Raw genomic sequence first — 14,674 nt, forward strand, 5'->3', positions numbered from 1 at the left:
CGGTTCCTGAGCCTGGTCCTCAGACAAGTGACGTCAGCATTACCCAGACTATGTGTTAGTGGAGATCCTGGGACGCTAGTCATGCCAGCTCTCAACGAAGTCAAATCCTCTACTTGAAAAAAGGGCAGAAACCCCTGGAAGTACCACACTGAGTGAAGAAACTGACTTCTCTCTCCATTCACTGCCTTCCATCCAACAACTGTGGACAGATTTTATATGCTCCTCTTTAAACAAAAAAGGCAAAAAGATCCATAACTGTGCTGTTAAAACCACACCCATTTGTGATTAAGTTTAAAAGAAACAGACAGACAGACACACATGCTCTCCATCCCTCATTGTTATGATTGTGGAAGAAGCCTAGCCACTGTGCATTTCCTGTTGCCTAGCAACGCCTCAGGCATTCTCTTCAGAGGTGTTCTCAAGAAGCTGAACACTAGCACAAAACAAGGTGAAGCAATCAAAAGAGGAAATCTGCAGCACGGCAGGTTTAAATGCAGTAAGAAAGCCTCCACGTGAGACGCGACTCCATTCAGGCCCTATCACACGTACTATATCTGCACAAGACAGCTAGATTCACGTGACTAAAAGCAGCATTCTTGCCGCAGAGCACATCTGCAGAGACTGTCTGGTGGGTCCTTGTGGCAATGCATATGGGAGACCCATTACCTCAGTTCTGTGCCCAAAGAAGCCGGAAACAGAGAAACTAGGTGACTTCCTCAAGGCCACAGAGTTGCTGAGCGCCAGAGGGAGCTGACTCTTCTACTCTTGGACTTTTCCCATTGCACTAAAACCTGATTCCCATCTTCTCTAACACCCACTCCTAGGAAATCCTACAACATGAGAAGATTCAAATCTATTCTACAAATTGTTCTCAAAGAACTTCTACAAAGATAGTTATTACTACAGAATCAAATCTGTGACATATATTTGAGGAAGCTGCTGTACACAGCAGGAGACAAAATTCCAAACTGTGAATACTTGGAGTAGGTATAACCATTTTTCTCTTGTGGATTAGGCTTGGGTTACATACGTTAGTCAAAAGCAGCACATTCTGTCATCTGCAACCCATATGTTTAAAACAGATACACTTACGTATGTGGACAGCACTGCTCACTAAAGTATTTTAAAGGCAGAAGTTAAATAAATGTCAGGGAAAACAGTGCTAAGGTTAACAGGAAAAGGTTCCACAAGCGAGACTTGGTAAGCCCTCTGTTCCTAGGAGGGCCTAGTTTTGAACTCAGATCATGCTCCATGAAGGGCCAGCATATCGCATCCCATCTGCAACACAACACTGCTAGAGTGTGTGCACAAAGGACACCCAGGCGCAATGGGGGTCTGAATGTGAAATTTTGAGAACTTCTAATAGTAACTGAACAGTACTCTTTACCGAGCCTATCGAAAACGTTTTCCAAGCACTTCAGGAAGAAACTTACCCGCCTCTGTTGTGCTGCTGATTGTGGGCAGACATCCTATAAGGAAGCGCTTTTTCACCCAGGTTTTCCAAGTCCCTCACTATTGCTCCTCTGTCCATCAGGGCCTCTATCGTACGTTTCAAAGCAGCAGCAGTCTCTGGCTGTTTTTGTTTGTGTTTTTAAAGAAAAGAAAAAAAAATCACAATTAATATAAGAGCTAGAATAATTAAGTCTGCTCAGTTCCAATCATAACAGCTCTACTGGTAGGGATCGTTGGGTAAAAGCAACAGAAGCTGGTTTTGGTTAATTTAAAATAAAACAGAGAATTTATTGTAAGGATATGAGATAGCTCACAGATACGAAGGAATATCTGAAGAACCAGGCTTCGGAGAGTTCAGGGACCAGGGCAGCTCCAGGGATCTGGGAGGCAGGAACTAATGAGTGGCTTCTTCAGAGCACCTCGGCCAGGCTGAATCAGTGCCAATCACTGTCAGTCCTTGTATCCCATGACTCAAAATTCAAATTCCAGGAGAAGAGCATCTTGTTGGCAGGACACTTGAACTGCCCATCCCACCAAAACTGTAGCCAGGGGAAACGGTGTTGTCTCCCAAAGAAAAATTGGGAGATTGTAACCAAAAGGGGGAAAGGATGATTAAGACCCAATCTCTGCCCTCATGGAGCTTACAATCTAATAAAGGACAGATCACGAAATACACATGTATGGAGAGCAGAGGGCAGAACACACGAAATAGCATGGAGACCAGAGGGTTCACGGAAGGAAGAAACATTCAGCTGGGAGAAGGGTTTCACTAAGGAAAAAACTTTCCCTGAAAGGCGCCTGGAAAATGACCAGAGGTACAAAGAATGAATGAACCAGCAACTGAGCCCCAGTGATGGGGTTCTGTGAGTAATTTAGGCCAGTTATTTAAAAAAAAAAAAAAAAAAAAAAAAAAAAAAAGCTTGAACAATATAGAATCCCATCACCGAGAGATAGACTGGATGGTGAATTAAACTTTCTGGTGAATTTCTTTCCAGATATCTTTCTATGCATATGTATACACAAGGAATTTTTGGAAGAAAAGATACTTTATAAGGATAAGCCTGAAAACTGCAACGAATACAATGTGGAGAACGAAGGCAAGATGTGGCAAAGAAGAGCACCACAATCTGGTGCCTGGGAGAGTGGAACTGTCATTACAGCTAAAAGGAGAGCTGGAGAAGCTGGTGAGGACAGTAAAAGATGAATCTGATTTAGGACACACTGAATCTCAGATGCCATGGCTCCCCTAGGTTGACCTCTCCAGATGTAAATCTTAAGCTCAAAGCAGGTGGATGAGAAATACACATTTCACAGTCACCTGCACAGATGGCTCTCTGAAGCCCGAGAAGGAGGTGAGATCATTAGAAAGGGTGGAGGGGAAGAGGAAAGGAGATCACCAGTGGAACCTTGCAGAGCACAAACATTTAGGGGCTAACAAGACGACTCAAAGTCAGAGAAGCAAATAGAAAATGTATCGTCAAACAGGACAAGGAAAATCGGGAGACTCCTCGTCCAGAATGACAACGGGGTAGAGGACAGAGATCAAGAAAAAGCTGCAGTGTGGTAGCTACACAGGCATTTAGCAAGATGGGGCCAGAAAGCAGGCTGCCAAGGTTCCCATGGTAGAGGTGTGAGAACAATGGTGAGGAGGAGAAAACGCCAGGGCTCCAGGGACAAGAAACTTGAGCAACGTGTTTTAGGAGAAAACACATGGGCAATTTGGTAGTCAAAAAGGAGTGGACCATGCAAGAGGATAAAATGTAGGGTTTCTAAAATAACAACAATGACAGCTATGATTTACTGGATAACTACTCTATGGTCTAGTGTCTTATTGTTACGTATTTTATCTTCTCTCACACACACACACACACACACACACTCACACACACACAAAGCCAAGAAGGTTTACAGATTTGGGACTGGATCTCTAGAGAGATGCTGACAGGGCAGCTAGTAAGTGGAAATGCCTGCTGCAAGGATAAGGAAAGCTGTGGAAACCCTTGGGGAGCAAGCCAGAGGCGCACCTTGGCAAAGACAAGGTGCACGTCTCCTCAAAGACCTACGTGAAGAGGTGCAAGCAGGGAGATTTTAAAGTGCAGGAGGAGACTTAAGAAAAGGCTACCTTCCAGAGGTTCATTTGGGGATCAAACGAAGAGAAAACTGCAGAACAAGTTTAAGTGTGCATTCTGGCAACCAAACAAAATCCACTATATTTTTAAAATGTTCTTTCTAGCAAGTGCTGCTAAAATGGTATGAAATGTGCTAAGTATTGGCTTAAGGCTTAGAAAAAAACATTCTTTACTTTCTTTTCATATTGAAGTCCATTAGGGATTTTAAAAATTCCTACTGAATCATTGTTTATATATTTAACCATCTTAAAACAGAAATTTCCTGAAGACAATAAAAATTGAGGTCAAAATCTCTTCCCATTAACACTAGGTAAAAAGTCTAAGGCAATTTACCCTTACGATTGTATCAAACACATTCCTAGACAGTTCTAATCATATGAAGACTACATTCTTCTCACATTTCATTATGGTTCACAAAGACATCACCATACATCTGCAGAGGACTCATTATTAACAGCAGCACAGTATTTCATTTCACTGAAAATGCTGTTTCTTGACCTGGCATTACATCAATTAACTTATGATAAGGTAAAGGAACAGTCTATCCAAATAAAGAGCGGGGTCTCAGCTTTGTTACCTGCACTGAAAAAAAAAAAAAAAAAGAAAAAAACCTTTGATTGATTAGTTTTCTGATTAGCTACCCAAATAAATTTTAATTCCAGTTTTGCCTGATTAAAAAGGAATATATCTCAATATCTTTTTAAGTTCCAACTGAAGTGTTTACAGTATAAAACTCATTACCCTCTTCTGAAGTAAGAGCTCATAAAGTAAAAACATTTTCTTCTTACATCTGTCTCAAAAAGGGGAAAGGCTACCTAACAAGAATGTAACAGGAAAATAAAAATAAAAAAATTGTTTTGCCTTTGGTATGTCAAGGTCAAACTGTAGACTACTGGAATGGCCACATTCATCTCACTTTAATTTCAAAACACCCAGAAGTCTAAAAAGAAAGGTAGAAGGAGGAGCAAAAATAATGCCCCATAGACCTTACCTCACAATAAAGCAGGGTTGGCAAACCAGGGCTCTTGGGCCAAATCTGGCTTGCTACCTGTATTTGCAAATAAAGTTGGACTGGAACACAGACAACTCATACATCTGCATACTGTCTATGGCTACTTCTGTGCTAAAGGTAGATCTGTAATTACAAGAGACCATATGGCCCCAGAGCCTAAACTATTTACTATCTGGCCAACCCCTGTTCTACATTGTGATGGGCTGAGGGAAGCTGGCAGGGCCTTAATCCACTCACCCTAAACTGCACCACAAATAAAACCATGAGCCTGGGCCACTGACTGACGTATAGAGGGTGTATTCCTCATGGGATGTGTCATCAGGTAGACACATCGGGTACCACCTAACAAACACCATCAATTTGGCTGTTCAACTCACTGTAGGGTTCGGAACTGATTCCATTAATCCACTATTCCATCCACCAAGCTCCTAATGTCTTTATCAACCCAGGTTGCCAACTTGAATGTTCCTCATTTAGTGAAACCTACAGATGTATTAAAATAAAATTCTTACGCTTAGAGGGGAAAAATTTCTGCTCAATCCAGCACAATGTTCAACTTATAAAAGCATATAGTTTACAGGAAGCAAATTATCTTGCTGCCAGAATTCTCATTTATAAGGTCTCTGAACCACTCAATTCCAACTACTCTAAGAGAAGTTGTGCAGGCTTCTGAGGGGCTTCTCTCACCCACCTGAAAGCAACTCCTTCAACTCTTTCCTTCAACCTACCAATGCGTCAACGAAATACACTTTTGGCAAGGAGACTGAGGGCTGAAAACATTCATTTGAAAAAAAAATACAGAAAAGTATGAATGAATGGGAATGGGAACTAGGAAAACTAGGACTACGACTCTAGTCCTAGCTCATTCACTAATGAGTTATACAAACTCATTAGTGAATGAGTTATTAAATTTTATCAATTTTAAACTTGTACCTCAGTTTCCTCATCTGCTAAATTAGTAGTTCTCAATTTTCCTGTTGCTACAAGTTTCACATGAATAAACGACATTCATATTGCAATTCTCAACATCTGCTGCAGGCATACAAAGTTTGATGAAAGTCTATGCCCCCCCATTCTGATATCTTCATCACCCGAAATGCACCCCCATCCCCCAGTTCTCCTGATGTCATTCTTTTTTACTTCTAACAGCACTACAGTGATCTAAAAATATTCTTTCACCAACTAGAACGGAAGCTACAGAAGAGCAAGGACTTTTGTCTATCTTGTACATGACTGTATTCCCAAAGTCTAAAATGGTCCACACATCATGGAACAGGTGCTAGAAATAGCTGTGCCAACTGTACCTCCTTAAGAGGGTCTCTTGCTTACTTACTCCTATCTTTCCTCAAGGAACTCTAAGTTTCCTTCTATCTCTAATATAACTTGAAGCCACTTTTCATATTCAACAAAGCTCACTGCCAAGGTGGTAACTGTACCACTGAGGCAAAATTACAATACTAATGTTTTCCCATTTACTTCACGCAGTACCAAAATGCTGTTCACACCAGTACTGTATTTCAAAAATACCTACAATTCATCTAGAAGTGAAATTAAACATTAAATATTTTATACATTTCAAATATCAAATTCCAGTACACATACAAATATAAATGTTAAAATTACATTATTATAATTATTTGCTGATTAGGTAAGATAAAGTACTATCCCAAAATTTAACTAAATAGTATAATACTTTAAAAAAAAGGTAATTAATCCCAGAAAAAATTAAAGCTAATTTTTTATATTAATTACTAAAACTAATGGTTAGCCTACAAAAGACGACTTAGAGAAAAACCCAACAGCTAACTTCAAATATCTGCAGGGCTATTATGCAAAAGGTAGATTTGTTTTATTTTGATTGGATCCCAAGAGTGGACTAGAATCAAAGGGTAAAAAATAGAGAAACCAAGCCATATTTTGTAAACAAGAACACATTTCCAAAAATACATGGCTGCATGAAAATGAAGTGGGCTGCCTTATGAAGTAGTGACCTTCCCATCATTTGAAGTACACAAATAGATACAGGATGGCTGTCGGAGTAACATCTGCATGGGTGGGGGGGTGAACTCAACAACTTCTTAAAGCCCCTACCAAGACTAAATACTACTCTAGTAGTCTGAAGGACATTCTGCAGTGAAGCCAGTTTTGAAAACTGCAATTGCATAGTGATGAAGAATACATGTACTCCTAGTAAAAGTTAATGCTGCTGACTAGATTTATGCTAATGTACTAGTTGTTCTACTATACAGTGACCCTGGAGCAATACAGGTTGAAACTGTGTAGGTCCACTTACAAGACTTACAAGCAAATTTTATTCAATAAATATATTAGAAAAATTTTTGAAGAGTCACAACATTTTGGGAAAATAACTTCCTTTTTCTCTAGCTTACTTTATTGAAACACAGTATATAATACACATAACATACGAAATAACATTGGTAAGGCTTCCAGGTCAACAGTAGGCTATTGGTAAAGTTTCTGGGGAGTCAAAAGTTTACACACAGATTTTCAACTATGCACACCCCTACACTGTTCAGAGGTCTAACTGTACATAAAGTGTAATAAGAAAATAACAAAGTATAATGCAGAGAAAAACTATTTTAATAAACCAATGCTGTGTGCTCTGCAAAAACAAAAATACCCCAAATTTTAAAATTTAAAAAAATAATGTTGAAAAAAAAATACTGCAGATTAATCAGTCAGGCTTTTCAAGTGGTCATTTAATTGTTAGGCTATAGTATAGAATTTTAAGAATTGCTTAAGTATGCATTAACTAAAAAGCACTCATGAATATGGTATTTATATAATTATCTTTCTAAGAAACAGTTACATGCAGGAAAACATCAAGCATCTTTATGGGGAAGTCATTTTAAAATAACTTAAATGGCACAAGTCAGGTGTACAGAGGAGATACATACATCCTGACACCTGCATGTGGAGTAAAAGGGCAAAGTGAATGATTTCTTATGGGCAGACCAAATTCTGTGGGTATCAGAAATGTAGGGTGAAACTTAGGAAACTGCCATTTTGGTTCAACTTAACATTTATCTGGAAACATTCCTCTCAAAGTGTCTTCCTCAAGACAAGTATGTCCAACCTGCTCGCTGGGAAGCCCATCTCCAAAAGAGTAGCTGCAGGGAAATGGAACACCAAGTCTCTGTCCCTAAAAGGTCTGCGATACAGATAGGAAGACATATACTTGTAAGTTACTCATAAAAGGCAGACTGAAACACAGGCAATACTGATGTGAAAAGCAATGATGCCACAAGAACTCAGAAGAAGGAATTACTACTACTAACTGGTTGGTTAAAGAAAGTAGTTTTCAGCCAGACCCTGAAAAATGAAAACCCTGTCAGGAGGGGAAAGAGGGCTACTTTGGGTGCTCTCAGAGTGGGTCTGAACTAACAGCAGACAAAAGAAAGGAAGGGAGAAAATTCTGACGAAATTTATATTTGGGATAGAATCAACATGGGTACTAAATTTAGTATAGGTAGAAGCCACTGTTTTATTCCACCTATGGCACTATTTTGCCTAGAACAGTAAGATTTCAGTTTCTTCAAACACTCACCTACACTGTTGGTAAAAAATGTAAACTTTCTGGAAGGCAAGTTGGCAACGTATATTAACTTAAAATGTGTATACCTTTAACCCCACAGCGACTTCTAGTGTGGGGGATCAGTCAGAGTGGTGGGAAAAACTATAGGGAAAGGACCCAAACCTTCTGAAAGGTTGGAAGGTTCTGCAGAGCCCAAGGGGAGAACAGCTGAAGGCAGCAGTTCTATAACCCTGAGGCAGAGGCCAAGGAGTAGGTACAAGGCAGTGTAGGGGAATTTTATCTCAAACAGGCTTATTTATGTTGACCGGGAACTGACCTTTGATCGTCGCCCACATGACGTTCTCTGAAAGGGAAGCAACAAGTGTTAATTACCTACAGGTTGTGTTTGCTCTAGGTTTTCAGCCTTGTGTGGGCACTGAACAAAACCAAGCAGCTCCAGCTTCTTGGGGCTGCTCTGGCCACTAAAGCCAGGCAGTCAACTAGCTGCTCTTACATTGCATACCTGTGTCTGAGTACTCATTTCATCCATAGGCCAGGGTCTGCGGGACAGACCCGGCATTCTAGGAATTTAAGAAAACTACCATACCAATGTACCAGACTTAGCTATGAAAAATGCTCTTCATAAAGTTATTACGATAGTAAATGAATGGAAATCTAACTGTCCAATAGGAGACTGGTTCAATAAATGATTTCCACTGATTGAGTAAGTACTATACAACCATTTAAAAAATCCACCAAGATCTGAGAAATCACCACTAAAGAACTTATCAATGTAACTAAACACTACCTGTTCCCAAAAACACCTACAGAAATTAAAAAAAAAAAAAAAAAAAAAAAAAACATGGATGATTGGGAGGCTGCAGCGGGCAGATCACTTGAGCCCAGGAGTTCGAGACCAGCCTGAGCAATATGGTTAAATTCCATCTCCACGAAACACACACACACACACAAAAAATTAGCTGGGCATGGTGGGGACACACCTGTAGTCCCAGCTACTCAGGGACCTAAGATAGGAGGATTGCTTGAGACCAGGGAAGATGAGGCTGCAGTGAGCCATGACTGTGGCACCACACTCTATCCTGGGTAACAGAGTGAAACCCTTTCGGGGTTGGGGTGGGGAATGATCCTCACATACTGGCATAAACACATTTTTAATAAAATAAAATCAGCATGGAGAGTACATCCATATATTTTCCAAAAGAAAAAAGGACTATGTAGACAAACATGGAAAAAGTATGGATGACTATGCAAGGTATTAGTCTTCCCTAGATAGTAAAACAAGTGGAGTATTCCTTTTTTTTTTTTTTTTTTACACTCTGATTTCCTTTATGATGAGCAACTAAAAAGGTGTTTCAGAGACAAACTTCTTTTGAAACAAATTCAATTTTTCCTTAAAAGAATTTCTTCTCCTAAGTCTATCCCAACTACTATCTTGCCACGGATGCCATAATTTGTAAATCCTGTCTTCAAGTCCCAGATCTACACTTGAACACTGAAAACTCATTCACTGACTCCATGTCCATCCAGGCTTTTAATAATATAGTAATAATCAGAGAGGTATAAATACGTGGCTTCCAGAGGTTACTGAAAGAGCCTTGCAAGCTGGTACTTCCAGCATCATTAATTATTACAACTGGTTACTCTGTCTCTTGGGGAATGAGAGGAAAAACTGTGATCCAGAAGTAGTGGTCCCAGAATCAGAGCGCACCAAAAAGACGTGACAGGACAAGACCAATCTGGCCTTGACACCACAGTGGCCAATGAAGCCAAGGGATGTGGAAACAGGAGCCTGCCCATTCTACGGCCATATGGCCAGGAATAAGGTTCTTGAGACCTGGGAAATCCAACATTAAGAAGTATTCTTTGGGCTACATGATGAAAACAAAAAGAACTCAGCGAAGAATAGAGGTTAAAAAGAAAACAGGAGCAAGAAGCCAATGACTGGTCTAGTAACTGATCTGAGTTCAGCACAGATTAATCCTGGGCCAAAACGAAGGACCCAAGAACAAGGCAGAGGCATCGTTATCTTCTCAGTGAGATAATGCATGGCTGAATTTGCAAAGGTAAAAAGCAGATGACTGAGCAGTAAAGCAACTTGAGCTGCAAGGTAGGCAAAATGCCCTTAAGTCATAAACTACACTTACCCATCCAAGGGGCGCCTGCACCAAGTGCATGCTAAGCCATCAATATCAGCATCGGAATCAAAAGGCTATGAGCGAATACATTTTAAAAAAACGAACGCACTGGGCAAGAGGGAAGACATAATTATAGGAGATCCAACCTTGTGTGAACTTACTAGTTGTCAGCTATGTATTAGTCATGTGCCTTGGTTAACATTAATCTCTGTAGTTCAATGATAATATACCTTTGTTCTTTAATCAACTAATCTCTGAGGTTTCAAATCAAAGAGTATCATTCAAATGTCACTCATTTAAGGACAAATTTGGGGGCTCACTTGCATATAATCAATCATTCCTTTCATGATTTTGGGTAAGTCAAAGGATAAGAGGAGAAATCACCAAGGAATTCCTCAGCACTGGAATCACCTGGGCGCTTTAAAAATAAAGATGCCTGCATCTTACCCTCAGATATTTCAATTCAATTGGCTTACGGATTCAAAAATCCTGGACACTAAGATTTTTTTTAAAGCTCCCCAGGTGCAAACAAAAGTGAGAACCACACTCCGGTAGGAAGCTAGCTGGCTTCTCATCCTCCCAAAGATGAATGACTCTGGCTGAATTGCAGTTTGTAAAAGATTTTAAAGCAACGATCTTCTCCAACACTAATTTAAGGAACATAAAAGTTTCACTCTTTCTCACCAACAATATTGGACTCTTGTCTGAATGTGAAACGGAGAAATGACAACCCCTGTATTTGTGGTAAATACTACTGCATCAGCTAGAAACAAGCCAAAATGAAGGTACTCTGCTTGCTATTCTGAGGACATTTTAAAGTCCATGATCCTCTTGCTGAGAGGTTTCCATTTCTATACTCCCCATCCCCCTTCAGATGCACTCACAGATAAAAGATAAACGGGAAGATTGGCAGGAGTCCTGGTTACTATGACAGCAAGTAAAGGAAAGGAAATGCCTAAGCTTGTGAAATGGATAGTGGGAACAGGAATCAGGTAGGCATTACTGAGCCACCTGCCTTGTTGATTGCGCGCCTTCATGCACAATTCAGTTCCCTGCCTTCGCCTTATATTTCAACCTCTTCACAGGGTAGAAGGGAGACAGCACTAGTATGACAAGAAAACCAGGGGAGGGAGCAGTCAACCAAAGATTTAGATGGTAGAGACAAAAGGTTTATAAGAAAATGAATCTTCTACATACCCATGTAAAGTTTAGCAAAAATATCACCTGGTGAACTGGGTTAAGAGAAGTTCTTAAAATCATACATTCATAGAATGACAAACATGGACTTTGACAAGAAAGTCAGATTTGCATAATTTGCTAAACAGACCAAAAGCATGTCCATAAACTAGGCCAACTGCAGTGTTGCTCAAATTCAAGTGGTGGGAGGAAGGCGCCTAATGAACTGCTCTACGCTGCAGAGCAGGGAAGAGAAAGGGCACAAACACAAAGGAATTACAGGAATAAAAACATGCATCAGCTACTTTTTCAGATGCCACATATGAGGGAGATCATGTGTTGTCTTTCTGTGTCTGGCTTATTTCACTTCACATAATGTCCTCCAGGCTCATCCATGTTGTTGCACAGGATTTCGTTTTTTATGGCTGAAGAGTATTCTATTGTGTATATATACCTTACTTTCTTTATCCATTCATCCACTGATGGACACTTAGGTTGATTCACATCTCAGCTACTGTGAATAGTGTTGCACGAACACAGGAATACAGATACCTCTTCGATGCCGATTTTATTCTGTTTATCCAGTAGTAAGACTGCTGGATCATACGGTCATTCTATTTTTAATATTTTGAGAAATCTCCATATTGTTTGCGACAATGGTTGCACTAATTTATTTCCAACAACAGTGTGCAACAGTTTCTTTTCTCCATATCCTCGTCAACATTTGTATTTTGTCTTTTTCATAATAGCCATCCTGACAGGTATGAGGTGATATCTCAATGTGGTTTGTTTTTGCTTTTGATAGAGACGGGGTTTCACCATGCTGGCCAGCCTGGTCTCGAACTCCTAACATCAAGTGATCCACCCACCTCAGCCTCCCAAAGTGCTGGGATTATAGGCATGAGCCACCATGCCCAGCCTCAATGTGGTTTTGTGTTTCTCTGAATTATGCTAAATGAAGTAAGACAGGCAAAGACAGACAAATACTGTACAATCTCACTCATGACATTTTAAAAAGTTGGTCTCATAGAAGTAGAGAGTAGAATGGTGGTTACCAGAGGCTTAGGTGGTTATGGGGAGGGGGGACTGGGAGCTGACAGTCAAATGATATATAATCACAGATGGAGGAATAGTTTTTAAAGTGTCCAGAATAGACAAATATAGACAGAAAGTAGATGAGTAATTGTCTGGACCAGGGGATAGTGGGAAGAGAATAGGTGTGGGGAGGGAGAATTGGGGAGTGACGACTAATGATTATGAATGTTCTAAAACTGACTGTGGTGATGGTTGCACAGCTCTGAACAAACTAAAAACCACTGGATTGTACACTTCAAATGGGGGAATTGTAAGATATATGAAGTTTATCTCAATGAAACTGTTTTTTCAAAAAGATCGAGCTACTTTCTATAAATGTGCCTTTCTTCTGTAACCCCGTAGGTATCTCTCTCATTCCACATACATCTTGCAAGTGTAATTATTTAGGAGTCTGTCCCCATGCTTAAACCTCTTCAAGGCTGCTTCTTACTCATGGTTATTAGATGCTGGAGGTCCAAAGAACCTGGCTTACAATACATGTTCAATAAATGTTTGATGACTATATAAGTCAAAGAATAAATAGAAAATTGAGAAATAAAAGTTGCTAACTGTACTTAATACAACTAGAAAGGAAGAAAGGATTATACTGAGCCATAAAATTTAAAAGATCTTCACTGCAAAGAGGAAAACAGAATATTTTTTGAAAGACTGAGATGCATAATGAAGTTAATACACATCCCACTAGTCAAAAGGAGAGATGCAGTGTAAAAGAACTAGAAATAATAAGACAAAAGACAGAAACAAAGGTTAAGGCACAGGCAGAAACGCTTAACAGTATATCCAAACTTCTAAAAATTCTTGGGATTAAAATACAAAACCCAATGGGTGTTCAACTCCTGAAGCACATGGGGAACAATACAGCAACAAAAAAACCTCAACTCTGAAAAGCCATGGAAAACTGGAAACGGAGTCAGCAAGCCCTATGAAGAGACAACAGGACTTTACAGGGGGCCTACCTTAGGGTGTGCCAGTAAGATTCCAAATTAGACTTGGAAAGGGGGCAAGCCCTAGGGAATGGTGGCTCTCATTTTGTTGCACTATTAGCAGTGTCTCTCCTCAATTACTGAAACATGGAGGCCACATATGAAAAGGAACCTCAACTGCCTCGAAGTTATCCAGAGGAAAAAACAGAAGAGCAAGATGGCGAAGGGTCTGAAATCTATGCCCTGTGCTGTACACCCAGAGTGAAGAACATGCTGTCTGATTTTGAGACTTCGGAGCACATTTATCTTCAACATTTCTCTTCAAATAAAAGTGGGGGAGGGGACAACACTTCAGAGGCAGAACTTGGGAGTAAAAGCCAGAGACAGATTTAAGGTCAATCAGAAAATCCCTTAAAGTTTAGAACTTTCTGAAAGTGGAATGAGTCTCCTTGGTGGGAAGGGGGTGGTGGTGCTGGTTATGTTCTATTTCCTATGGGTGGTGTGGTGACATAGGTATTTGCTTCACAATTACAAGTGATTCTCGTTACTCATGGAATCCATATATGCCAATTTGCCTACTTGATAGAATTTATTTGTAGCCCCCAAATCAATACTCCCAGCAATACCGCAGTCATCTGTAGATATGCACACGTGCAGAGTGTGGTGCAAAATTACAGTTGCTTATTGTACACATTCCCATCTGAGGTAGAAAAAGGCAATGTCCTGCCCTCGTTTCAGCTCACATATCATAAACAAGTGTCCTTTTGCCGTCTATTTAGTACCATGTTTTCTGCATGTGTGCTTTCTGGGGGTCATTTTGTTTTTTGAAATGGCTCCCAAGTGTAGTGCTGAAGGGCTGTCTAGTGTTCCTAAGCTTAAGGATGTGATGTGCCTTAGGGAAAAAATTTATGCTAGATAAGCATCATGTAGGCATGAGTTCTAGCGCTATGGGTCTTGAGCACAAAATTATCATTGTTATCAATGTTATCGACAATTAGTAACTATGGTGTCTTTAAACAGAAACATACATAAATCAAGGTCATGTACTGATTGACAAAAATGACACGACCATACACTGGAAGGAATCTAACGCAAGGGCCAATGATTCCGAATTCACTCATGCAGCCCTCGAGGTAAATTTACAGAACTACCACAAATAAACTGTGTTTATTACACTGTACATGTGTCATTTTATA

At 40.0% G+C, this 14,674-nt stretch overlaps 2 protein-coding genes across 30 annotated transcripts in view; one reads left to right on the forward strand and one right to left on the reverse strand.

Moving 5' to 3' along the window:
• Window positions 1-14,674, forward strand: part of ATP5PO (ATP synthase peripheral stalk subunit OSCP) — a 1,173,690-nt gene that overhangs the window by 962,189 nt on the left and 196,827 nt on the right. The window lies entirely within an intron of this gene.
• MRPS6 (mitochondrial ribosomal protein S6) overlaps window positions 1-14,674 on the reverse strand; it is a 519,933-nt gene that overhangs the window by 247,535 nt on the left and 257,724 nt on the right. For all 4 annotated transcript variants that reach the window (XM_050784651.1, XM_050784652.1, XM_050784650.1 and 1 more), the window contains one exon: window positions 1,434-1,573. In XM_050784651.1, coding sequence (XP_050640608.1) covers window positions 1,434-1,573 — 140 coding nt within the window. The remainder of the gene's footprint in view (window positions 1-1,433; window positions 1,574-14,674) is intronic.

This window comes from Macaca thibetana, chromosome 3 (assembly GCF_024542745.1).
Source record: "Macaca thibetana thibetana isolate TM-01 chromosome 3, ASM2454274v1, whole genome shotgun sequence".
In the NCBI taxonomy this organism is placed as follows: Eukaryota; Metazoa; Chordata; class Mammalia; order Primates; family Cercopithecidae; genus Macaca; species Macaca thibetana.